General features: G+C 40.5%; 1 protein-coding gene across 4 annotated transcripts in view; it reads left to right on the plus strand.

Annotated features, from left to right (window-relative positions):
* Positions 1-370: 370 nt before the first annotated feature.
* IKZF1 (IKAROS family zinc finger 1) overlaps positions 371-27,860 on the plus strand; it is a 68,030-nt gene continuing 40,540 nt past the window's right edge. For 3 of the 4 annotated variants that reach the window (XM_068395979.1, XM_068395975.1, XM_068395978.1), the window contains exons 1-3: positions 6,581-6,650; positions 11,771-11,824; positions 19,891-20,010. In XM_068395979.1, coding sequence (XP_068252080.1) covers positions 6,626-6,650; positions 11,771-11,824; positions 19,891-20,010 — 199 coding nt within the window. In that variant the 5' untranslated portion in view covers positions 6,581-6,625. Of the gene's footprint in view, positions 424-6,580; positions 6,651-11,770; positions 11,825-19,890; positions 20,011-27,860 lie in introns of those variants that run through there. The other variant, XM_068395976.1, reaches the window with a different exon arrangement.

Here is a 27,860-nt window from a genome sequence, read left to right on the forward strand (position 1 = left end):
CCAGCACTGCCGTTCATTCGAAGCCCGAGTTCAAATTGTTTGTGCCTATAATGTGCAGAGGGGAGGCAGGTACAGAGGTTGTAAAATCCATTAGGAACTTATAGAAGTAGCAGCCCCCGTGCGCTTGAGGGGAACGGCGCTAGAGGAGAAGTTGCTGACTTCCGAATAGCGATGCCACCAGAAGTTTTCCTCCTTGCGATACAGCCTGTCACAGCTGGAGGTTTCCTTTCACCCTGCTCCGCAAAGTTACCCTCTCTGTGAAGGGACAGGTTTCGGTGTGTGGTCGTTATTAAAGAAGATGCGTGTAGTTAGAAACTGTGCATGTGAAGAAACAACTTCCCACTGCAGCAGCCGATTCTGAGGAAACTTTTAATTTTGTGCTTCAAGATTACTTCTTGGATTACTTCTACCTTGGTCTAGAAGGTATGGTAACGCTGCCAGACATTGTGCAAAGCATTCTGCTTCCAAAATTGTTAAAAGTTAATAATACTGTGTCAGAAAAAAAATGTAGCTTATGATTGCAAATTATCTCAAAAAAGTGATGTTTTGTGGAATGCAAGAATTTTTAGACCGGTATGGCCACTGGCTTAAACTATGTAAATTATTGTAGAGGAAAATAATGTTTCTTTTTTCATCTTTTTTTCTTTTTATCTTTTTTCTTTTTTTTTTTTTCTATTTTTTTTCCTTGCACTGAGTCTGCTTACACATATAAGTGCAAGTAGTGTTTTCAAAGGACTTTGTGTGGGGATCAGAAGTTAGAATGAGAGCTTCCTGACTAGGTATTTTTCTTTTCAATAGCTAGATACTACCAAGGTTACATCTGTATGCATTTACTGTCCAGCCGTCCAAAAAAACCCCAAATGAAATAAACCAGGTATCTAATCCTGATTATATTTCATGCATTCACCTTAACAACCCATTTGCTAGACTTTAATAGTCTAGTCTTAAAATTGGAAGCTGTAATGCATTGCCAGGGCCAAATCCTTTAAAAGATGCACTCTGTTAGCTTCAGTTGACTGCTCACATCAATTGTAACTCGCATACATACTGGAGTACCATGTAGTGTGACTCTCTATTAAACATTATAAATGATCATTGAAATGTAAAGAAAAAGCATATTAATATATTGCATTTAGAAATAAGTACTAAAATTCCTTCCAAATACTTGGAAAGACTTTGTTCAAATCAGCTAAGCAGGGGCGTGTTCTGAGTGGCTTGCAGCACGGCTCTCTCGCCTTGCTAGTGAATTGCATCGTTTAAGGTGTTCGGAGTCTTAGTGAAATAGAAAAATTAAGGATGGGATGGCTTTCTTATGTGAAAATGCAGTTGTCTCTGAATTTTCCAAACCAAATTTTTGCCCTTAGGTAACTTTGTTTATTCCTTCTTTCTCTTCTCTAATGAGGGAAATTTTAAGTCAAAAAAGCGAGAATGGATTTGTTCGTGTTACCATGAAAACGCCCAGTATTCTTCTTCATGGGTTAATATAATAGCAGCATACGCTAGTTATACGATGTCGCTTTTCTGAAAGGTGTCATCGCTCGCATGCAGAAGCTTCTTTCTAATATTGACATACTCTGCTTTGGTTTTAACTCATAAATGATTGTTTTAAAACTGAATTAAAAATACAGGATATACTGCTTAGACTGCCATATATTTCCTGCTCCCTGCCTCAAAAGGTAGCTCAGTCCTTAGCAAAGCTAAGTTTAGTTTGATGGCCGTATGCTTTATTGCTTTATCAAAGCCTTTGAAACTGCTGCATGTGGACATGAGAAACTAAGTGTAGACCAAGTGCAAGACCAAGAACTCTTAAAATGATAGCTGCCCTTAACAGAACTGCATGGGGAAGTGCCCAAAATACTGCAGAGCTCTGCACTTTCCTTAGTTCATGTTTCTATTATCCCAGACTCGCTTCCAACCTTAAAGACTTTCTCACAAATATTAATATTGATGACTATCCATGTGCTCCTTTTCTTTCTTTTTTTTTTCTGAGTAAAGTAACCTGAACTCAGAACTTGATATACTTCAAGTCTAAAAAAAAAATAAGAAATAGAAATCATATTCCTAACAATAAAGTAAATTTAAGATAAAAAGCCAAGGAGAAGGCAGGTTTATCCACCGAGTGAGAAGACTGACCAGACTGAAGTCAATGGAAGTCCAGTACTGGACATCCTCAGGAGCCAGGATTGCAAACCTAATGCACTGATACCTGCAAGAGTCCTCTGCCTCCTGGGTACAGCTTCCAGGGGAAGCGACAGGAAGGCAGAGGCATAATGTGGAATTGTACTGACTGTCCTAATTCAGTCAGGAAGGACTGGTGGATCCCGGTAATTAAACAGAGATCACTACTCTCTCAGGCCCAACGTAGCAATGGGCAGGCAGGGCAGAGGACTCTTCTCTCTTTGCCCCTCATGCTCCCAGTAACTGGAGAAGCTTAGATGCTGATCCTGTGTGCATCATTTATCCCAGCTGAGTATTTCCCAGGGTGGCTACCTAACTCCAAGTGAGCAAAGTGAGTTGCAGTAGAGAGACAAGCTTGTCATACACCTGTGACTTTCCACCTCGGCTCCTGGCTGCCAGTTCTTACTCCGGGAATGATCTGGTTGAGTGTTTCCTTATATACGCATGAATGACACCTTTGTCATTTGTGTAACATGCAGTGTACAATTAAAAAATGCAATATCTCCATCTCAGCGTTACTATAGCAGTTTTCCTTTCCCTTGTGGACCTCAATACCAAAAACCTGGTCTGCTTGCCACTTCCACTTCATAGCAATGCAGAAATGTAAGTGGAGAAACAATCCACAGAGTTTTACAGCAAAACTTATTTCTCATCATTAAAATTGGATAACTCCAAAATGAAGCCAAAAACATTTCCAGACAGATTTTATTTGAGCTTAGGTACTTCTTACACTAACGCCACAATCTTGCAGAAAACAAGGAAATGGATCCAGTCCGTATTTCAGCAACAGAAAACAAGGGCATAATGAATCATATGCTGTTCTGGCAGATCATTTTTGGCAACATTTTCATTAAAAGTCCAGAGGATATCAAAAGTCATGGATCACAGCCTAATTGTGTGGCTCTTTGTCAGAGAAAAACTTCCACTGAACACTTGTGGGATTTTTTTTTTCTCCTGTTTTATGTGCAAGAAGAGTCCATAGTGAATTTTATTGGTTTTCAGTCAAGACTCACATATGTACTTGATTACGTTTTGACCAGTCATTACTTTCTACTGTTATTAAAATAATAGAATTAGACCAAAGAAAACATAATAAAGTAGTAGAAATGTAGTGTAGCAATAATGAGATCTTTGGAAAAAGTTGTCATCCTTACGAGCGTACGGCGGGATGCGCTGCTGGCACTGTAGTGGGCTCCCTCAGAATTCCCCTCCCAAGCAACAAACCCCACTTTTCTAAGAAGTATAAAATCACACAGAAAGAAAGGTTTGGGAATGATTTTTTCTTCTCAGAACCCTTCCCCAAAAAAAGAAAGGGAGGGAAGGAGGCTGTGCTGCTGGACAAATGCTGTTGAGTTAAATGCAGTTGCCAGATACCTTCAGGAGAGTACCGGGAATACATTATGTCAGTTGAGGAGTGGAAGGTAAGGGCTCTAATCAGTTTTTCTGGGAGTATGATTCTTTGAGAAGCATTTTTAAATGCTTACAACTCAATGCAAGAGTCAAAACAGGAAAGACCTATTCCTCACTGGTATTTATTTCTCTAATCCAGAGATTTTTTCCCTCACTGGAGGGGAACAGCATTTAGAGATGAGCGTGAACTCCATCTGAGGCAAGATAGGCAGCCTCGGTCTTGTCAGCTTTATGGCAACTTTTAAACAGGAGGCTACTTTAAAGACCTTCCACTCATCCAAATTAGCTGCAGGAGTTTTCTCGCTCTAGGGGCTATCCAGCAAAATGGACTGACTTCAGCTGGGAAACTCCCTGCTTCCAAGGTCATCTGTGGTTTGTTGTCCCTACGTCTGTAATCTATACATAAACATAACTACAACTTGGAGTCAAGAAGAGTTTTGTTTGCTCCCTAAATTTAAACAGAATTATGTTAGACACCGAGAGTATGTTATGATGCATCTTTATTAAAAGCCCAACAACTTCTGCCTCACCCTTCTCCTTAAAGACACACCTTCCTCCATGCTTTAAGCTGGTGAACAAGAAGAGATTGCAATTTGGTTTTTTTTTGCACTGAGCAGGTCACTACCAACACAGTGTGGTGACTGCAAAGGTAGGTCCTAGTCTTGAAAAGATATGTGCCTGTTCTTAGTTTTGTTTGTACCATTGCAAATTCATGGGGACAGGACACTACCGGTTTGGGACCTGCATGAGACGCTCATGCTTCTTGTATAAATGCCTCAAAAGGCCATTCAGACTGCAGTTTTTGAACAGCAGTCACACTGAAAGCATCAATATTTTTTAAAGCAATGGGAACTGTCCACTTCTTTAGCTTATTTTGAAGTGTATTTCTTGTGAAAGATTTGCATTTCTTCTTCTCATCCTAGTTGCTCTAGCTTTCTCAGTAAAAGAGAAACTTGCTCTGTAAGATAGATCTGATTCCCCGCTGCATTGCTTCATTTTTCTGCTTGTGTCAACTCACTGAGAACAGTGGAGCAATTGCAATATAAAGCTGGAATTGTCCGTAGTGGATTGGGTCCAAAATATTTGCAAAAGCAGAGTGAGTTAACTGAAACATGTAGTGTGGAGAAACTTGCTAATTCATTTCAATTATAGTAATTTTAGGAGTTATTTTTAGCTTTATTTAGGGGAAAAAAATCACACAGATCTCTAATATGCTTATTCAGGCTGATAATGTCCTTAATAATCCATAACATCTTGAACAGTTTGAAGGGAAATTAGGAAGCAATTCTGTGATCATGAAGCAGAATTGTTGAAACATCCTATAATTTGGACAAATCGACTACTGATAGATTGTTGGGGATACTTGGCAATAACAATTCTAGACATAAAGGGATCCTTTTCTGTTTTCTCATTGCATATTTAGATATGCTGTGTTAAGGACATCCTATACTTTTAAAATTATATATATATGTATATATATATATGGATACAAAAAGTAGAGTTTTGCATCTGCTGCTTGCCTTCTCTTGAGTGAGAGTCCTGGAAGAATATCCAAGAGCTCAATTTGGGCACTTGAGCATGTACTATGTTCTTAGATTGAGTGTCTTAATTTACACACTCCACCTTTTTTTAGTCAGTTTATTTATATGATGGAAATGTGTGCATTTTCTTTGTCATGGTGAATTTATTCCACTTTTCTGCTTGATTTTTAGTGAATAAAGGTGACAGAGTTTAATGATTTAATAAAATGTGGCCTTAATTAGGAAAATTACCTTCATATTTTCTCATATTGTGGAAACAATTTATGATGACTCTGGTTGCAATTCAAAAACTTGAAGGAAGAATCTTTTTCGTATTTGCAATGATATCAAGTTTAGTAATTTGCACACAAAGTCAATAAAATAATGGATTTTTTTAATTATCTCCTTTAACAATGAATTGTTACCTGAATACAGCTTAGAGATGGTAGAATGCTAAGAAGAGTGCATATGGAGAACACATACACGCATACAAGATGCAGTTTTTATCATTTGTCAGTGCTTTGACAAAGAATTCCCAAATAATTGAGAATTACGTAGGATCTTTAAGACAACTTTTTTTACACCCTCACAATTATTCACTAACACAGAAATTAATTTCCCATGTGCCAGACATAAATGTTTCACATCTGCACTGTTAGCAGAGTTCTTTTCTTAATCTTGTGTCTTGAATTACAGTGCTTCCTTCATTTTGCAGACAGGAGCTCTCCATTGAAATTTGACTGTATGCTCATAATTGTATCGTCAATTTGTGTAGTTAACCAGAATTTGCACTAAGCAGGAATAGAGAAATGACTGAATAAACTAAACATCTCCCTAGCCTTTGTAGAAAATGCTGAATATGGAATTAGTGTAGAGGGAGAGAAATTGATCCACTTAGTTTTAACCTTTTTTCTCTTTTAATGCAGTCTTTTAAAAGACCTGGAGGTTGTTGTTTTTTTTTTTTAAACAGAAATGGAAGGACACTGAAGTGCTTATTATGATTCTCAGTTTTTAGTTTTCAGAAAGGACCACCCCTCATCTTTGTAGTTATTATTTACATTGAGCTGTGTGATGAGGCGGAAATTAAAAATAGAATTAAAATGGTTCTAAAGTAGAGTCATTCACAGAGATTGTGAAGTCTAGCATATTAAATTACAATAATAAAGCTAATTATCAGCTGCTTGCTGAGATATTGGATGCTTTTAATTAAAACTAGTTTGTAGGATTCTAGCAATTTTCTTCAAGTATTTCCACTGGTTGTGAAATACATACTACCTTTAACCCATATTTAACAGCCATCCTGTCTTGTGTTCAGTCGTATGTAGCACATTCATATGTGAAGTTAAAAGTCTATTAAAAAAAAAAAGTCTTTTGTTTAAAAGGAAACTAAATGTTAAATACTTTTACAGGGGTGTCTTTATTCATCTCCTCTCTTGGTTGTTGGTTCAAATTCATCGACTTCAGTGGATGCAAGAGGCTTGATTCTGCTAGGTCGAGACCCTCTGGTGCAATTAGAAATGCAGCTGTATTATCATTCTGCAGGTAGATGCAACTCCCAACTTAAAGAGACCGATGGCACATACATGATGATACGTATCACTCCTAACCTGTTGTTAATGTGCAAATTCTCCTGTTGGGGGGTTGAGGGCTATAGGTGTTCAACTGTACTGTGTTTTTCAGGCTGCAGCCTGGTTTTGCTTTATTAATCTATTTACTAAACTTCTTTGTATATGTCATGGGTGATTGAATCTAGGACCCATTTTAGGAGCTTTGCTTCAATTTAGGTTGTAAAGTGCGTTGGGGTTTTATGTTTTTTGTTGTTGGTTTGGATCTTTAGTTTGCTAAAGCTGCAGCCTATGTGATGAGGAGCCAATGAGAAATGTCAAAGACCACAAAGACGAGACGTGCTCACACATGAGCACTCGGTTAGGGCTAGCTGCTCCAATGACCTGTGCAACTGGTCCCTTTTCCTGCCATGGGGCTGCTTGCACAAGCAGGGGTTGCGAAATCGGCCCTTTCCCTGCGGTGGCTGTGGAAGCAAGGCTGGGGTTTGCCTCTTTGCTTGTTTGTTTTATCGCAGTTAACCCAGAGCTACCGCCGCTGGGGAATGTATGTTCCTCTCTCTTTTTATGCAGAGCACCAGGTCCCTTGTAGAAGGTTTCTTCTCCCCCACTCCAGACTTCTTGAGCACTCATATTTTCTGCTCTGAGGCTTCGTGGAAAAGTGTACCTGCCTCTACGGGGTGCACTCAAGGCAGAAGTGTTCCTTCAGGGACCTTTCTGTCTGCTCAGCAAGGCTACACCTACAAATAGCCAGGAAACATGCAGCCGGACATGGTGCACATTTGTGGACTCCTTGCAACACCAGAAATAGAGCTATTTGTAGATGGAAGGACAAGTCTGAGTTTAGGTGTGCTGGTGTAAGTCCAAAGTGGCTCCACAAATATCAAAATTTGTGATTTCATTTCCATACCATAAGTGAATTCCCATTGTGCTGAGTGTGAAGCTTGTGTTGTCCCAGAGAAGTCAGTACATATGTAGCTTGGGAAACGAAGAAGAAAACAAAATAGCTAGTCTTTGGCATTGGATTAGGTCATTCCATTGAATTATATCAATGGCCCAATCTTGCAATCTTTTAATATCCTAAGAGAGCAGGGTTTGTAGAAGGACTGACATGTTTACGTGTTTGTTTGAATTGATAAAACACTGTATAAATGCTAAGCATTCATTTTCTTGACAAGGAGGCTTACTTTGGAATTTGCATTGTAAAACAGGAGATGAAATAATAAACCAAGACTTGCAAATAAATAATTTGCTGTATTCTGGAAGAGTAGAAAATCTTGACCTTGCAATGACTTCTTTGTATTTACACCCAGAATCCTAAAATGTCCCAGATCCACTTTTGGTTGTAATTGACACCAGGTATAAATGGAGCAGTACCTCAGTGATTCACAGAGCGTATTTTGATATATTCTTAAGACAGAGCAGAAGTTATATTGTAGAGAGAGTTGCAAGGAGGGGAATCAGTCACATGTAAATTTTCTTTGGGCTCAAGATGGTAACCTGGACAAATGCTGACTAATTTAAATCCAAAATTTTTGTGTAAGCATGGTCAGTTAGGTGCTTCCTAAACAGATGGGACTGCATCGAAGACAAGGAAGTCATACACACTTCTTATGCTAGTGATCGATTTGATTCTGTAGATATAACTTACAATGAAAAATTGCAAAACAATTCTTTTTCTTGCCAAAATAAACAGTTATTTAGGGTCTAATGTCATAAACATTTCTAAAACAGTGTTCTTTTGGATAAATCTTTGTAAAGATCTATTAATTTACAAACTGATATCAAGTGGATACTTTAGTGTAAATCCTGGTATCTGTACATAGGGGTCTCTTGCTTCCTGGGAAGTCAGTGACGTTTCTGCTGATTCAAGAGAAGAGGAGAAAAGGGAGGAAAAACAGGGCATAGTTTCCTATTCATAGATTTACCATACCAAAGGCAAAGAGGTAAATTCTACTCTTAGCACTTAAAATTTAGCCCAAGACATGTTATGCCCAAGTCCCGTGTGAAAAACCTTTTAACAGTCACAGAGCCGATACCAACACACTGCTGTCATTGCAGAATTTGGAGCGGGGGGTTGTGGTGGTGTCCTGTCATGTATTCTTTGCTGATACAGAGCCTAAGCTGAAGTTAGCTGGGATTTCATTAGATATTTACCAGATACTGCAGGATACTAGAGTGTTAAGAGTACAGTTTTCCTCTGGGGGCGTTTCAAAACACCCTTTAGGATTTTTTAAAGTTCTGGTTTTTTGCTTTTATCAATTTGCTTAGTGCTTGTGGATCTTAATCTACATTTAGGAACCATGCTTTATTGTTCTAAGTCATCATTAAGGGAAGAAAAATCTTTCCCTCATCACTTTTCCATCAGCTCTATTTTCTCTCCATGTTTCATCCCCGGAAAATGGATCAGCTTTGTCGAATGTCCCAAAATCACCTAATTCAAGGATAAACCCTGAAGTCACCTCCTTGAGAATTGAGGGCATCTGTTTCAGGACGGGCAGTCATCCAGCCTCACAGAAAGCAAGCCTAGGAGTATTCCACTGAAAAAAAATAAAACAAACTGTACTCCAGTTTACCTCCATTAAAAAAGAAAACAAACAATCTCCACTGTAGTTTACCTCTTCATTTAAGAATTGGGAAGTGTTTTCAAACTGAATTCTGCCTGATGACAGCAAGAGGCAGGAAGGAGTACAGCTGAGAAGTGTGCTGCTTAAGTTGCAGAAATGCTGAACGTAAGGCTTGTCCTGCCAAAGGCAGGTAAATTCTGGAATACCAAAATAGAAGAAATTTTCTCCTTTGCCGGCTGCTCCCCTTGTTGCTCCCAGTCCTGCTGAAGCCCTAGCAATAGTGAGAAGGCAGGTGCCATTGGAATAAAGTACCCTTCATGAGTATGGCTCCCTTCTGGTGGGTATTTTCTTGGGATGTTTTCTTTGGTTGGCTGGTGTTCACTGTACTCTGTGGAAAAATGTGTAGTAATCAACTGATTAATAGTAGCCAGATGACCCTCAAAGGCAGTAATAGATGCACAGGCTTTTCTTTTTTTCTTCCTTTGTGTTCAGTCATGCTTGCAGGGGAAATAAGGGACTATACCGAGCACTTGTACCATACCACCTGCCATAAATACACCACGTTTCCAGTAACTGAGCAGGCTACCATTATAGGGTTTTCCCTCCTGCAAGAGAAGCTGCATTTCCTACTGACTACTAATTAAAAATGGACCTATTGAAAGCTCTTCAGTCCCATAGGAACTGATGCAAATTGTTGAGTGGTAGGTGGCTTTTTGCATTTTGCATGGCTGTAGTCATTTCTGAGAATTATATTTAGAAGTTAAACAACTTGCTTGTCTGGAATTAAAGTTTAAGAGCAGAATAAAGCAAGACAGAGCATTATTGGATATTAAGCAGTGCTGTGGTACATGTGCAACAGGCAGAATGCTCTGTGAGAATACTGAACTTTTTTTGCAAACTGCATAAACCAAAATGTGTTCCCCAACCTATCAGTCTGCAATCCTACAGTCTACACACTCTCTTTTGCATGGACCTGGTGAGGGAAGCCAGCTTTTGCAAGGGAGACAGTCAGCAGTATATTGGATCTCGGATGTACTGATGACATTCAGAAGCAAGTGAAGAGACTATAAAATTTACAAAATGAATAAATATGACCATGGCAATTACACTTTCCCACTGCAGCTTGTTGGGTAGCAGGCTGAAGATTTTTTGAGGAAAAAAAATAAATTATGGAAGTTGGGCTAAAAAGGTTAGGATAAGGTTTAATCTCTTTCTGTAGGAACTCAAGCCACTTCCTCCTCTGCTTCCAGCCCTCAAGAAAATGCATCTTCTTTAATTCCAGGAAACAGGGTTGGTGGGGCAGGTAACTCAATTATAAGGAACCGCAAAGAGCCAGCTCCTCTGCTTGGTAGAATGTGAAGCCAGCCACACCAGATAAAGAGATGACCTAGCAGACCATGGCTGAACAAAAAGCTTGTAGGCTTTTTGTCCTCTCCCCACCTGAGGCTACCTCAGCTGCCCACACCATACTTCCAGGTGGACACCAGGTTGTGCTGGGACTACCTGCTCCGGCAGCACATCTATTATCCAAGGGGCCACCAGCTGTCTGCAGCCGGTGCTTGAGCCCTGGGACCTGCAGTGTCCCCTTTCGACGGAAAACCTGAATTTTGTTTCTACCCCACTAACCCTCCACACGCTTCTCCCTGGTGCTTGTGGTCACTGGTGGCTGGCTCCTCGGAAGGTGGTGTGTCGCAAGCGCAGGGCAGGAGCTTCCCGGTATCGCTCACCACGCCATGGAGCCAGCCATCTGTCAGCAAAACAGGAAGGCACGGGTTCCCTTTCCCTCCTGGGCTCGTTTCACTATTTTCGGGAGCTGTACTTCTCCCCCACACAGCGCTGGGCTGGTGCGGTCTGAAGGAAGGGCTCCTGGGCGAGCGAGGGGCCAAAGCCTGAAGCTGCTGCTCTGCCCATCTGCTGCGGCTGGAGGTGTATTCATTATTAATGGAGGTAGTGGCGGTTGCTGCTCAGATATGCAGCCCTGCCTGGGTAAATGAGACATTCTTCAGCAAATTGCTTCGTTTTTTGATTGCTGATTGTACGCGTGTCACCAAGCTGACTCAAGGTTCATCGATGCATGCTCAGTAAATTAGAAAGAACATAACTATGGATCAACCAAGAGAATGAATTCTGTGCCTACAATGACCCAGGGCCATTTAATTTTCTGCTTAATTTTGTTGCAGTCAGTTTGCATTTTGGGTTATTATGCAGTAGGAAATTAACAATAAATAACAAATTTGGTTCTCCTGTGCTTGTAATGATATTTTTATAAATCTTTGTAATGCTGTTTTTAAAAGGATCAAGGTCTGTGCCAGTCTGATACTCCAGCAAGTACGCAGGAAGGAAATAAAGAGAAAAATACATTATTCTTCCCAGATAATCTTATAGTTAAATAGTAAAGGGGCGTGTTTTTTTTTTCTTTCCCCTTCTTTCTCCTTCTCTGTGTGTGTGGGTTTTGGTTATTTTTTTTCTTTTTCTGTGTGTGTGTATGTGTGTGTTATTTTGCATTAACTTAAGGCTCTTCCTCTCTTCTCAGATAACTTGAGGAAAATGGAAACAGATGAGGCGCAAGATATGTCCCAGGTTTCAGGTGAGGTCCTTAACGAATACTTCTACAAAGAATATCCTAAATTCCTGCTCATCTTTCTACCACAGTACAATGTTTTTCTTGTTGTCAATAGAATTGCTTTCACTCTTTTTTAAAACCAGGGTGGGAATTGAGATATAATTAATGATACCAGTTGACATCAAGCCCAACAGTGCATGGATTTTTTAAAAGGAACTGGGTAAATAAAGAAGTCAAGGGAATATAGAAGCATAGATGTAATTTTACATTAAACCTGTGGTAGCGTATCCCTGAAGCATGGTCAGGTGCACATTTACACTCTTTCTTTTGGGAGCAAAATTCTGATTGTTACAAAATAAATATAGAACAAACAAAGTTCACCAGGTTGGAGAGGGCAAATACTAATTAAAAGCAAACAAACTGTATTAACCACATAGGTTTATTTGACTTTTTCCAGAGCATGCAGTTTTACTTATAAACATTTAAAAAAAGAAAAAGAGGGGAAAAAAAGGACTGATTGACATGAGGCTTTACACTTGTAACTGGTTTTATCCAAGATTATAATATTTCAAAAAATTTTTAAACAGCAGAGAAGTTAGGTTTCTAAAATTTGCCCTGTAGTGGCATGGATAGGATTCTGCAGTCTTACCTCATACTGATATTCCTATGGGGAATAACCTTCCTATGGGGGGGGTTATTCTTAACTTCCTTGGAAATTGTTTCCTTAAAAAATTGGCTTAGCAAGATAATACGTATTCATACTGTTCTGCCCCCGCAGTTGAAAAAGGACAAGTTAGTCTCTTTCCTAGTTTCCCTAAGGTGTTGGCAGCTGCAACGGTTAATGGCTTTCAGTTTTCACTTTTAGTGTTCAGCCTGGAGCACGACAGCCCCATCACTGAGGTCGCTCCCAGCAGATACCTGGGCGTGTGGCTCTTTCTTAAGAGGCAGCTCTCGGGCATTGCCAGCTCAAGACCTGGAGGCCAGCTATAGGAGATCATGAAGGTCTGGGTACAGTGTGGGTGGCTAGGTCACTGGGTTTTCCTTAAATATATGAACACAATTTTCTTCCTTTTTTTTTTCCCTCCCTCCTTTCTAAACATGTTGAGAAGTTTTCTCAAAAATTGGAACCCAGAACTTTTAGTGTCATCTGAAAATTGAAAATCAAAGACATTTTCCATCTGAAAGAACAATATAATAATCCTTCATACCAATAGAAGATTTTCAGTTATGTTTAGTATAGAGAAGTCATTCCTAGTCAGCCCTGTGGAAGCAGGTTGCACTCCCCTCCTCAAGTAACAATTTTAAAATTGTAACTGGATATACTTACACATTAGTGTTTTGTTGCATGCTGAAACAATTTGTAAATGAGATAAAACCTGTGCTATACGTGCTGTGCTTGGAGCATGCGTGGCCCTAGCAGAAAAAGCAGTGAGGTTTTAATCCTTTATGCAGACAAAGCACTGTGGATCTGCTTGGAGCGGTGAGAGGTGCTGTGATTCGAGCCCAGCTGCTCTGCATGCTGCAGAAACCCTTTCCTGCTTGTGTGAGCTCCTGGGGACAGGAGCACTGACCTTCTCTTCCTCTGCAACAGCACAGGCTCCCCTGGATATGCACACCTAACCTTTGTGGTATTTTTTACAACAGCGCTAATTTGAGCTCTGCACCTGCTACCTCTTACCAGGGCATTGGTTTTTTTTTCTCTTGACGTGGGGAGGAGCAGTGTGGGAGATGCTGCCTTGAGTCAAGGAGTGGATTAGAAGGTCACACACTTTGCCTTCCTTATGGTCTGTCGCTCCCCTTGAGAAAAAAGATTTGCAAGAAACTTTGCCATTTTGAATGTTTGTGTGTATGTAAATATATATGTAATATATGTATATCTATGTATATAATTTGTAGTCCTCAAAGTTTTCCAGGATTTGAACCACTGTAGTACTCCCCTGTGCCCTTCAGCTTTTCTAGCAAATCATGCTGATGAAAATAGTATTCTTCTGCAATGAGAGAGGGTTCTCTTAAAAAAAAGAATAAAATATATCAGTGTAAGAGGAATTTTACCTCTGACAAGAGGTAGACCTACATAAACAGATTACAGAAAAAAAAAAATCTGCTTTGAACTCTTCCTGCTGTTCCTGTCACTGAGCATCTGGTACTTTCTGTGAGCAGAGGCTGTGAGTTGCATTGGGTTGTTAGGTGGATTTGTGAACAACTAGCCAAAGATAGAACTTGATAATTTACTTTCATTTATGATCTGAGTTATGTGTGAACTCAGCCTTCTGGAAAGAGGAGTTTGTCAGATTAGGTTCCACCAATATTGGCTCTTTGTAAGCTCTTACTAGACCTCAAAAGTAGAGGATCTGAAGGTAGAGGGATATTACCTACTTCTTTCTCATAGCCTGGCGAATCCAGAAAGGATTTTTCCCCTCTTCTCCTCCTCTTGGGGTTCTACATGCTTCTGGGATGCTTCCTCGCATCATGAGGGAGCTCTACTATGTATTGGGAACCAGTTAGACAATTGCATAGTTTCAGGAGCGTGAGATTGTCTTATCAGCTGAAAAACACTTTTATTTATTTCTCCTGCTCTGTGAGTAATGCTTGTCAGGTGTAGCTTACTCTCTGAGCCTAGGAATTAGGTGACTGGGTTCACTAGCACACTTGGTTGCATTTAAAAAGAAAAAAATTAAAAATAAAATCAGTTTAGGGGGTTTCTCTGGGTTTTTTGTTTTGTTTTTTAACCCAGTAATAAAATAGTTCTCTAGAGACAGTCTTCTCAGCTCAAAAGCACTGTTTTGCAGCCTTGTGCTTTATGCAGCTGTAGCTGACTCAGGTGTGGCAGGGGTGAGATGGGCCAAGAGAGTATAAAACTAGTATGTGCAAGCCAGACCCCGTGTGCGCACAGGCATTCCCACTTCTGGGAATCCAGGCATGGCTGGCTCCTAGAGGAACTGAAGTTGCGTGTGACCAGTGCAGAGTTCACACTTTTTATTTTTCTCCTGAAAGTGATATTTCATGAGGCAAGCAGTTGCAGTTCTGAAATGAGGAGAGAGCTGACATACATTTAACCAAACGGTATCCGGCACCCATACAAGAGAGTCAGAAAACACAGATAGTATCTCACTTAACAAGCAGTATTTTTCCTGCCTTTTTTTTTTCTTTTTTTTCTCAGTTCTAGGGCCTAACAGTTAAGGAAGGTGAAAAAACAGTACAAATGTTTCCACATCTAACACAAAAAGATCCCCCTAGCAACAACCAGGCTGTGCCACGCTCTGCAAAAGCAGGAAGAAGAGTTTTGCATTTGATGTTCTTGCTAGGTCCTGGAAAGGTGGAAATGAGTGTATCCTGGGCTGGTATCTCCCACCTGAGAGCCTGGCTCCCATCCCAGAGTGACTCTCTCATCACTGGAGGTTTGAGGTTCTACTAGTGAAAAGAGGATGTGAATTGGGTTGTGACTTCATCCAGAAAAATGTGTATGTTGCTTTTCTTTGCATAACTTCTCCAGTGATTCTAGTGTTTCCATAGGGAACAACCCTCAGGTACTAAATACACCCAACATTAGTTTGTAAAAGGATAGAGAATGAGATTTCTGTAAGAAATCCTGCCCTGGCTTTCTTTTTAACAGTTGTAGCTCCAGCAGCACCATCCTGGCATGAACTGAATTGCTTTCGGAACTGAATGGAGATGTTAAAGAAACACCAAGCTATGGACTTTGGTAGGAATAAAACCTCACTGTGCTGGGCACTTTGTTCCCATCCTCTTTTTCCTCATGTCTTTAACTATACTGCTAGGGTGGAGATGAGGAAACTCAAGTAGAGAGAAGTTGAGCGTCTTACCAGGCACCGTTGACAGGTTAGGCACTTCTCTGACAATTTTCATACAAAAATGGCAGTGTTTGGAAACCTGACACCATCTTTCAGAGCTTCAGGATTTTCCTGGTTTGGCCTAAACCAGGCCAATTTTCCTTTCAGTGATTTTTACTTTCAGCTAAGTCTCTTCTAAGTAACTGCACTTTCTGAAAGTAACTGCATGTTTTGCAGACAGTGTCTGCTTCTAGGACTGATAACACTCGAAGTTTGTAGTTATCACTGAGGCACTGGTAGGAATGTTATGTAGAAAGGCTCTTGCTGTACTTATTCTTAGAGAAACCAAGGTCATTGCTAAATTCCTCACTGCTTACGAGTGAAGAGCTGAAGGGGGGTCACACCTGCAGGGAGGAACGGACAGGGCAGGTGACCCAAAATTGACCAGCGAAGGTATTCCATCCCATACACGTCATTCTCAGTATAAAGCGGGGGGATCATGAGGGTCTCGCCCCTCCCTTTCCCTTGCTTCTTCTGCTGGTTTTGGGTGCTTCTGCTGCTTCGGGCTGCTTCTGCGGCTTGAGCCTTTGGCCAGTGTCCAAGGAGGACTCTGTCCGTTTTCCTGCTGTCCCCGATCCCGATCCGTGCATCCCTGAATCCAGTTCTCGACTGTCGCTAGGCCCAGCCTGGGCCTTCCCGGAGCCTGCCCTGCAGTGCTGGTGGTGACGTGGCCGACATCGGGGGAGCTCGATATTGGTTTTGTATATATTTGTATATATTTGATTATTCCAATATTATTATTATACTTTTTTTTCATTATTATAGTTTATTAAAACTGTTTTAACTTTCCAACCTGTAAGTCTCGCTCCCTTTTCCCTTTCCCCTCGGGTGCGGGGGAGGGTTAACAGAGAGCGTCTGCCACAGGTTTAATAGCCGGCCCAGCTTTAAACCGTGACAAGGATGAACTGGGGGAATGTATGATACAGCCTGCAGTTGAAGTTATCTCCATTTATGACTTAACCAAGGGCACCATGAACCAGTGGCAGTGCCAGAACAGAACTTTAACTCTACAGCTTCCTTGTCTTTTTTGTTTCATATGTCAAGTGGCTCTTAATACAAAAATTAAAAAAAAAGACACCCCCCCCTTCAAGATTAGATGGCATTGTTTATGCTTCACTTCTTATTTTTGAGCAAAAATATAAAATGGGAATGGAATAAATCTATGGTACTTTGCTCTGCTATGTGACATTTTAATAATTTACCCCAGTACTTGCCAGTAGGTGTTCTTTTTTAGCTCCATCCCTTCGACCAGGACATGCCTGTTAGAAAATAAATGGGAAACTGTTCCCTCCTTTCCCTCCCTGCTTTCCATTTCTAAATTCATCGGCAAAAGGATGTTAGTGAGATTGCGTATCTGTAAGATTACCATGCAGTTGTGAACCTATCATGGTGTAACAATTTAGATGTAGTTAAGGCATGAAATACAATTATCATGCTCTAGAATCCAAGACTCAGAGCTCAACAAATGTATCTATTTTAAATCCAATATTTTTACCCTGCCTTTTTGCATGCAGGGATTTCTTGATCATGTGTAACAGAAAGAAATCAAATGATATGAAATGAGGCATTAAAGCCAAGTTTACTAACTTTTCTTAACTACAGTCTCCTGCAAAGAAGGAAGTGTACCAGATCTCTGGCTTCTGCCCCACCAAGTCCGTGAGGCTAGTCTGATTCATGCCACCTGCTTAAACGGCTATTAATTTAACAAGTAGAAGATTGGTATCTGTTTAGTGAACCAAACAGTTCACCACAAACTGTGAAAGTACTCATCTACTAACAGGTTTCTATTCCAAAAGACTGCTTTGACTTATATTCAAAGCATCCTACTTAGCCTGCTTATTGTAGGATGCCTAATTACACACTGAGAAAGTTTTGATTTTGTTTGCTATCTGTGATCTGATAGGTCTGATTTTATGTGTTTATATTGGTTTGTAGCCAGAAAAGCCTTCAGCTTCTTAGGGTAAGTGTTCTTCTGAATCTAGACTAAGTCAAAGCATCAACTTCCATTGTTGTAACTGGGAGCACAATTTGAACCTTGGAAGATGCAGGTGGCTTTTGATTACTATTACTTTTTAACAAATTTCCTTAACCTGCGTGTAGTGTCAAGAGAGCTGTTTCTGACCAGACTGCCTCTTGCCCTCTGATTAAACATCTGGGTTTTGTTTTTGGTTTTGTTTTGTTGCAGGGGGAAGTGTTGAAAAAGCTGAAATATTTCAGCTGTCTCTCCTCACCCATGCATCCTATCTGTAAGAGATACCTCAGCTTGGCAAGATGGGACTTGCATTGGAAAGTTGTTGGCAGTTCTTTAAGTTCCTTATATCCCATAAAAATAGCACAGAAAACTACTGGAATAACTAAATACGGAGCTAAACAGTGAATGGCAAAAACTATTTTAATGAACTTCCTTCCTGCTTTTACTTTCCTCTGCTGTAAAATTCATAGTCCTTCTTTTCCATTTACGCAATCCACCTTTGCTCTTGCACTTGCATCCAGTGGGTGTGATTTTGACCATTAAAGAATACCCTGCAAAAGCTGGAGATGGGGGGTACCTTATGAAATCATCTAGTCGGTCCTTCTGCCAGTGCAGGACTGTTCCTTCGTTACCCTCGAGTCTTCTGGCTGCAGTTTGAGATGGTTCACCTGATGCCGCTCCCACCACTCCTGCTCAGAGATTATTCCACAGTCTGATAGACGCATCATTAAGAAATGCAGTCACTCACTCATTTCGTTAATTAAACCCTAGATATGTGCAAACAACACAAACCAGCTAATTTGGAAGATTACTTAAACCTACCTGTCATTTCCCCCCCATCATGATCAGTATAGATTGGAAAGCATGATGCTTTTCTCAATCCAGGAGGTTGGGAGGAAACAGTTTCCTTCTTTCAGGTCAAATCCATAACTGGCATCACCAGACTGTTGTCACTTAAGTAAGCTATATTTGTTTTAATTTTTCCTTTTCTGAGAAGTGACTTCGGAATTAATTATGTTTGTGTGTTAATGAGGGAATTCTCATTAGAAAAAACACTCCTTTGCTAGGCTTTTGTGCCATGAAATTACCACCCTTGCTGGTGTGCTGATTGCCATGGGATGTCCAATAGATTGCATCAGTGTAAATTGGTAACATCTCCATTTTGGAGACCAAGGTCTTATGTGAACATTACTGAGTTCAAATCCTCCTCTGGGCCTATTCCATTCTTTGCTATTAATGCAAAGACCAGCATTTTAGTAATAGTTGATGAAAGTAATCACTTAGATCATTCTTTTGGTAGTTGTTTCCAAGGCATGCTTTTGTTACAGATGTCTGAAGTCATTTTAAAAGAAGCTCTGCAAGACAGGGATAGTACTGTGGGCAGGACATGTATGCTGTGACTGAGAGCTAAAACGAGAAACCTCACCCTTTCTCGAAGTGCAATACTTAGCAAGAGAGGTATTTTCCTTATTGTATTCCATTTGGCACTAGAACAGTTCCATAATACTTACAACATGCTAAAGCACCAGACTGTTTTCTTCTACAAAACCTTGTGTACACAAGATACTGGTTTTTTTTCCTCTTCACAAATAAGAGACAGTAAAACCCTTGAAGTCATGTTTTTGACTGACCTCTGCTAATTGTACATGTTTTAGGAAGTCCCAACACCTACAGGCACTTAATTACTTGTAGGCACAAAGACCAGCCAAAGCTTGATCTGTGGGTATTAGTGAAGCTTGCTGAAGATGTAGTTGAATTTTTAGTTGGAGATAAAATTTTATTTTTCAGGTGGTTCTGTTAGAGCCCCAGAATACTTGTGGGTTAGACTTCACTATGTCATTGAAGCAAATCCGGTTGTGCTTTCAAGGAGCACTTGTGGAAGAAAGAAGAGTTTTTACAAAAGATGACCATTTGATAACCTTTGTAAGCTGTCAGTCCACATTGGCTAAACTGGATCTTCTGAGCATAGCAGCTGAAAAATATTCATGTGTATTACAAATATCCAAAATGGTAAGACTGATAACTCTGTATCCAGACTTCAGTAAATTTGGAAGAGACATTGGCCATGCAGTCTTTTCACAAATATAATTGCCCTGTATTCAAAAGAAGCTTTCTCTTCAGGACAGCAGGTTTTGTTCCTAATAATATCATGCTTTTAGTAGTGTTTAGGTTTTTTGTTAAGTTTAATTTGGTTTGTGGTTCCTCTTATGGTATTTGAAAATGAGGCTGCTCTGATGACTCACTGATGCTACTTTCTTCACTACTAGGAAAGGAGAGTCCTCCAATTAGTGATGCCCCAGATGATGCAGATGAACCTATGCCTGTACCAGAGGACCTTTCAACTAGTACTGGAGGACAACAGAGTGCTAAGAATGAGAGAGTCTTGGGTAAGATGACTAGTTCGCTGTGATAAGAAATATTAGTACATAATATAATATGCCAGTAATGTTAAAGTGCTATATAGCAAGCTGGTGTACAAGCAGGTCCTGTGCCTTTTCATCTTGTTCAGCACAGGATTAGTCAGGTGCTTAGTGTTTTTTTGTGCAACCTTCTCTTTGGGAAAGGCATTTTGAGGACAGCAAGCCTTTCATCCACAGAGAAGTCATAAAGATACTACTATTTATCATATTTCTAAAACATAACTGATTGCATGAAATTCTCCCAAGGAAAGATGGTTTTCATTCTGCATAGGAAATAGAATTAAATATGTGGTTCCAGGTCAAAATTATCTGAACTTAGATTTGATAGAAATTCAGTAAACTCTCGGGTATTTTTATTATTATTTTTATTATTAATCTGAATGCTATCTTGAATGTTATCTGCTATTCAGATTTCTCCAGAAATGCCATATTAGAATACACATAGTATTCATATGTTTCAGATTCCAATATCTGATCTTTATTTAACCTTGATTTTTTCAGCTGGGTGAACTTTAGAAAACACTTGAATTTTGTTCTTCTAGGTAAAAGTTCACAATTGATAAAGTCTGTTGGATTAAAATAAATTACTGTCCAGAGATGATTTTGCAAAATGCTGATTCTTAGAGATCCCAGACTCCACACCAAGGACTAGCAATGCTGCTGGCTACTGCATACATCAGCTCACATGTAGTCCACTAAAAAAGACTAGATGACATTACTTGACCATGATGTTTGTTTACTAGTAGGAAAAAAAAAAGGGCAAAAAAAAAGCACAGTGACTCCCAGAATGCTGTGATCAATGCCCTATATGATAAAAATATTTCAGGGGAGTAGTGACTATGAAAATATGTTTGTTTATCCACAAATAAAAGTATTGCTCATCATTTTTACATTCCTATTGTAAGAATGAGGGTCAGGGTGGAAGACTGTTTACAGAAAGATTGCAGGTGCCTTTAAATGTTTATTGTCTAAGGAAGTACAATAAAGGACGGTAGGTGGAAAGGGAGGCACAGAACACAAAATAAGCAAGTTAAGGTAATACAGCAGGATGGTGTCAGCATTAGGAATAGACCCTACTCTCAAAACTCCAGCACTAGGTAGTAGAGGGTGAAGCATCTTACGCATCTTCACTTTATTTACCACTTTTTCCCCTCTTGCCAAAAACGTGAGCATAAAGTTTAGCTCCTACATGCATATTGGCATACCTTATGAACAAATTATTTTTTTAAAATGCTTTTTAATAATCTGATCACTTACCTAGTGCTTTGTTTCTCAGTCTAAAGCTCTTTGGAAAAAATCTTGCTTTTACTGCGTGTGTGTCAATGCAGTAAAATGAGTTTCTTTCTCCCACAGTAACTAAACCCTACAAAATATTTAAGCCTTAGTTTAAAAAATAATAATAATTTTTTTAAAATCCCTTGTTTAAACCCAAACAAAGAAACAGGATTTTTGATTGCATTGAATTTACTTCACCTCACAAATATACAGAACCAGCAAAGATGAAATTTGTATTTGATGATGATGTAACAATTCTCCCAACAGTTCAATTATATATCAATATAAACACATATCAGAAGTAACTATAATAAAAGGAGAAAATATTTTATTTGGTATCCTAAATATGACGAGTTCCATCTGTTGTTCTCATTAGTTATACTTTGTGCGCTCAGCAATAAATTAGATTTTCCATGTCCTGATTTCAACATTTTTTTACAGCAACTTTCTCTACCCATAGCTCTTTGGTTTTGAAGGGTCACATCTTATAGTGAGACATTTACCATAGTCAACAGAAACAAAGACAATTCACAGCACTCTGTTTTATGGATGATCTTAAATGTAGGTATCAACTCCAGTGCTTGCAATGTTTGTCTTTTCTGTAAAGCTGCATACACTTTTACCTCTTCTACTACTCCTTTTTTTAGCCCTAAACTAACTTTCTGAAAACAGTATACTGAAAAAATTAATTCTCCTTTTTTACAAAAAGGGTCTGAACACATGCCCCAAACATATCAGGAGCTGTATGATTGTTATGCACATTCTGGATCATCATCAAAAGAAAACCTGTTAGGGATAAACCAATGCCTTAGAAGCGGTGTTTGGTCTATATGATCCCATAGATGTATTAGGGATGAAGGGGACTGTCTTTCTATGTAGGCAGTGGCCTGGCAGTGTAGACAGGCTTGGTGTTCAGTGCAACGCTGTCATCTCCAAGTCCTAAGATCTGTTTCTCACCTCATTTATCACTAAACTTAGGTAGAAAAGGATGATCTGAAAAAGTAATTTGAAGAATGATAGATAGGTGGGAGAGTATTGTAAAGACCCACTGATATTATAAATATCATAGAATCATAGAATTGTTTTGGTTGGAAAGGACCTTTAAGATCATCGAGTGCATACATCTCGTAGCTGGGAGCTACTGTGGCCTATGATAATTGACAGGTGATGCAAATGAGCAGATACGACCAGGCTACAATTTTTCTCTATATGACTTTCCTAATGTCCCATATGCTTCCTTTGTCAAAAGGGAATCCCCTACACACTTTGCTGTATTTCAATATATGATTTACAGTGCATTCCACTTAATCTGTAACACCCTGGGAGATCAGTTCTCCATATGGCATGCACTGAGGAAGGGTAATTTGAGTCAGACTTTTATGGAAGAAGGCCACTAAGCTCTGGAGGACTTCTTTGTACATTTAGTGTTATAGAGGCAACAATGGAAATTGCAGGTTTGTTAAATGAAAAGAGTAAGTATTTACCTCATCTTACTAAAATTAGGTGAGAAATCTGTTGTTAATTTTAATCAACCTGTGAGATAGAAATGTTCAAATGACCGTTTGCTTACTCAGATTTGTAGTAACACTTCATGAAACCTTTAACCCTGGAGTCAAAAGTTTAATTACCTTTTTCATAAATTTAACATTTTAAAGGTCAAAGATTAGGGGAAAGAAGCTATTTTTAGAAAAGAAAGATAGGCTCTAGCTCCTCTGCGTGTTTTCAAAAATCTCCTTTCTTGCTTCTTCCAACCCTAGATTGAGACTTGAACGTGGTGCTGTAGACCTGATAGATAGAACCGTTTGAAACATCTCTCTGTCCCTGGGAATGAAGGTGTAGTAGACTTCAGAAGTTCAAGTACTCAATTCACTTGCCAGAGTTTATTGGGTGCCTTCCGATTTTGAGTGTCTCACTTAAAATGACTAGGAAGAGTGCAGATTTCATAAGGGAGGTGTCCAGAGGTTCATGAAAAGTATACTTTGACTTGTGTCCCAGACAGAGGCACTCAAGACATGGGTTGCTTCTGACCAATGCAAAAATGATAAGCGGGTGTGAAAAGGTCATTTGTGGAAGTAAAGTCATCAACAGTTTCTAGTAATAACCCCAAGCAGCACAGCAAAGCAGAAACATTAAAAGATGCGTTCTGGTCACTGCTATGTCTCTTCATTTCCTTGATGAGCTTGCTATGTTTTTAATGTTGTAACTCCCAGAATGACACTATGTGTTGAGGAGCTTCCTCCTGCAAACTTCATTTCTGTTGCTCTGTCCACTAGATCTTCTTCCTTCCTTGTCCTCTTCTCCACCCCAAATTTCCTTCTCAGGCTGATCTGGCACCTATAACTTTTTTATTAATTTATTTTTTTACTTTGCTAACCCACCTGCTCTACATTTAGTTTTTCTAGAAAACACAGGGATCATTTTCAGACAAGCAAAGAGCTAGATTTTCACAGCTCTTTAAGGCACTGGAGACTCTGTTTTACCATCTCTCCTAATATCCTTCTGAAATTTTGATCTAAGTTATTTAGAAATACACATCCCACTGAAATTCCATCCCATTAAAAATTAGTGCTTTGCAGCCTATTTTGGACAAGCAGCCCTATTTTGCATGCTAACCTATAACATAGGAGCTGATTTGAAATATCTTCTGCTGATTCTTACTGTCTCCACTCAAGTTTCATGTTAAATGTTGAGTGCACCTTTTGTGTGTAATTGGTACTGAACATCCTATATGTGGTAGGCGGTTGCAATTTAGGTCTGTTTCTGCCCTGGGACAGTATCCTAATTCAAGCCATGTGCGGGAAGCTGATGATTCAGTGAGCTGTAGGTCAGACCTTACTTCATGCAGAAAAAGCCATTTGCTGCAGTGGTAGCATTTGCCTAGAAAGGCAAGCGGTACCTTCCTTTACCCGTAACTGCCCATACCGCAGCTGGCCATTGATGGGTGAAAACCAAAAAGCTGTCTCGCAGTGTTGCTGGCCTCAGAAAGAGGCTGTGGGCTCACCATTTCTGCACAGGCAGCTGTCTGATGCTCAAGATGACCATTGAGACTTCCAACACAGAAGTTAAGGCTTCTCACTGAAAAAAGTGTTCACCACCATAGTCACAGCTTATAGTCTGGACCTGGAATATATAAAGCATACAGATATTCGTCTTCCTGAAAGGAAGAGGTGGGGAGAACTCATCTCACAAAACTGGGTTGAAACTGTTGGACAACTGACAGAAGATGCCCAAAGTAACAAGTCAAGGTGATCCTAGACATCAATAGAAGACAGATGAGATTTATATGAGGTTAGAAATTCTCTATTTGCTTAAACTAAAGGACACTAGTGTGGGAAGAGACATTAAAAGGAAAGAGCTTTTTGACGTTTTTCTCCTCTGGTGGGAAATGTCAAGTGACTGATGTTACCTCCCTCCCACAACCCACTTATTAAAGCAGATGCCTGTGTAGCTGCAGAGCCTCAGTGCCTGGCATCACTGGGACCCTGGCATCACTGGGAATCTGGCATTGCCTTCGCATCCTTGGGACTTCCCTCCTGGCCGTGGGCATTCAGAGGTGGTAATCTACATGAGTAGCTAGTTAGTGGTGCAGACAAGTGTCCTCACTCTGAGCTGCTTCAGTGCTTTATTGCCTTAAAAGGAGCTCAGCATTTGAAAGCACGGACACAAGCATTGCTGAGGGGCCACCAGGCCAACCACAACAGCTTGCCATTACATCAATCTGCTGCAACTCACACGTAGCTGGGTGGAGGCAGAGTAAAAGTGTGGAAAGGCTGCAGACAGAGGGGAGAAGGGAGAAAAGCCAAAAGGGGAAGTGCCCCACCCCAGCTTGCAAAATCGGTCCTGTTGTTTGAGACAGGTCCAGCTCGCTACTGCCCCAGCACTTCTGTAGGCCAGGGAAAGGGGCTGAGGAAAAAGGCTGCCATAGCTAAATGCCTTTGTGTGCTCCTGCTGTAGGAGTACAGTGGCTGTGAAGGCAGTGTGTTGTGTATGGGTAATAAAAGGCACGTGTGGCATGTGTGTGTGTGGACACATAGTCATTCAGAGAGCTAAAGTAACCTGGAGGGCTGTGTTTTACTTGCTCGGGTTTCAGATGGACATCTCTGTTGCTGAAGGGTATGAAAGTGTGTAGGAGCTGATGAGCCTTTGTAAATAATTGCTGATAATGGCTGTCACCTGATGTAGCCCTACTGGCTCTGAGAGCAGGGACAAAATTTGTTTCAAGATTGTTTGGGGAGCTTTAAGAATTGTCTTTAACCCTCCACAATGAAAAAGGGCTTGAAAGACCAATTGAGGAGGCCTCTGTAGGAATTGAAAAACTTGTAACTAAACTATTTTTAGGAACTTTTAAAAATAGGGAAGTTGGGAATGTCCCCTCTTATTTGGTCCAAAGCCCCTATTTCTAGCCCCAAAGTACCAGTCCCCAGTATGGGCTGGTATTGCATGCTCTGAGACCCTGCCAGTATGACTTACTTGTTTTTAGGGGAACGCAGGAGATATTTTTGTCAGGATTATTTTCATTTTGTATGCAAAACTCTTCTGGGGATTGGTATAGAGGAGTATGGGAGTGGTTTAGTGGGAGAAGGCATGTGACAAATTTCATGAATGCCCTTGTATAGACTGTATGGGATATATGGTATATACCAGCCTTCAAAGGTATGTTTTGCATGTTCATAGTGTGAAATAGTGTGCTGGAGTGAGGTGCAGAAGGCCCTGGTATATGGGGCTGCTGGAAAGCTGAGGAATTTGCCATGCTGCCAGAGACAAGCTCTGGTCAATGTAATGACTTACAAATCAGCAAAATGTGCACAAATTTTCAGAAAGCCGGTGAAAAACAGCCCTCTTACTGAAGGCAAATTCCTTTATCAAATTTAAAAATGCTTGCTGCAAGTGATGGAGGGTGAACATTTTCAAAACACACTTGCAAGTAGTTTCTTGAAGGGAGGGTGAACCCATCTGGAAATGAGAGCCACAGCAGTCCCAGCGTAGGCTGCTCTGTATTAGCACTTAACTCAGCCCATGCAAAGCCGGGGCAGAGCCACTGGGTAAGCAGTCACGTAAAAATTTGTTCTCTCATGCAACCAGAGCGCATGTTAAAATCAAATCCTTGAGTAGAGAACTGATCCTAAGAGACAGTAGTACTTTTCCAGGGATGTCTATTTCATTTTGCGAGGAGTTTTTCCCCTCCTCGCCCATTTGGTAGAAGTATGGTTTCTGTTGCCACTGTGTGGCAACATGATGTTGCGGTGGGTGGTGAAGCTATGGATTTTTTCCCTTATTTCTCCAGAGCTGTGTAGCTTGTGGAGCTGTGGCCAATTTCATGAGTGCCTGATGGGTACTGCTATGTTTTCAGAGGGGAACATCAGTGCAAAAGCCAGGGAAAGCCTGGGAGCTGTGCAAGTTTTTTTCTTCAGCGCTGAGAAAGCGGCAAGCGTTGTTTGAACTGGAGAGATGCAGTGTGTTTAGCTGTGTGGCTTTTAGGTACGGATACTGAGCCTACTGATCTAATCTGCAGTTAGAGGAAGTTGTCTTTATCTGAGCAGAAGAGATGTGCCTCAGAGATAAGCCCCATTCTAGCTCGGGAGTTAAAATTATCTATCAGGATCTCAGCCGTGGCTGCAGCACGACTCAGAAATACAGGGCTCTGGCTGGAAGCGGGGCACATTTTAAGCTGGGGAGGACCTCTATAACTGCAGCTTGCTAAACCTCAGGTTATTTTAAGGGAATGACTCTGCCTCAAAAGGTTGGATGGACCTCCCAACACCAGCCATCCCTCTACTCTGTGTTATTTCTTGCTTATTCTTTGTTGTAGGCTTGCTTTTTCCCTGGAGCAAGTTCTCGTTCAACCTGAGTGCTCTTCAGGAGTGCACCCTGAGTGAAAAGCTTAATCACTGGGCTGAGATGCAGTATAGGGACCACCTACCTCTATATAGGTGCCGTTTCAGAACAAGCTGCTGTTTTGCTTTCATTCAGCCTCGCCTCACATTTCTGTAATTTCAACTTCTGCTATGGTACTCCCTGGGAGGAGACAGTTTCTGGCTGCACAGGACCTGCAGTGATGCTCTGCCCTCAGGTGCAAGCTCCCCAGGCTCTGTCCCACAGCAAAATGTGCAAATGCAGTGTCACTGTGACTGCATCCCCACATTAGAGATTTTCAGGGAACGACTTACAGCATGGCCATGCCACCACAGGTTTCTTCAGTGTAGAACAAGCCCTTTATGGTAGAGAGCAGGGGATGGAGGGAGCTTCTTTTTGGACCTGTAGTCCTAAATCCAGGAGGAAACACCACACATTGCAGCAGGACAGAGATTCATCCGCGAACCTTTCTCATTGAGCTCACTATGTAAGGTTTCTTGAAGCCTCAAAAGATGGTCTCTCTGGTAAAAGCTTTGCCCCACGTTCAGTAGGTAGGTATGCCATAGCATCCAGTGCAGGCTTACCCTCAGTGTGTCATTTATGGTGAAGAAGTGTGACCACAATGACCTGTTAGCTTGTGATGGTGGAGCAGCCAGCACCCCCGGATTTTGGCCTCCAGAGACAGCTTG

The sequence above is a fragment of the Nyctibius grandis genome, chromosome 3 (assembly GCF_013368605.1).
Source record: "Nyctibius grandis isolate bNycGra1 chromosome 3, bNycGra1.pri, whole genome shotgun sequence".
NCBI classification, from domain to species: Eukaryota; Metazoa; Chordata; class Aves; order Nyctibiiformes; family Nyctibiidae; genus Nyctibius; species Nyctibius grandis.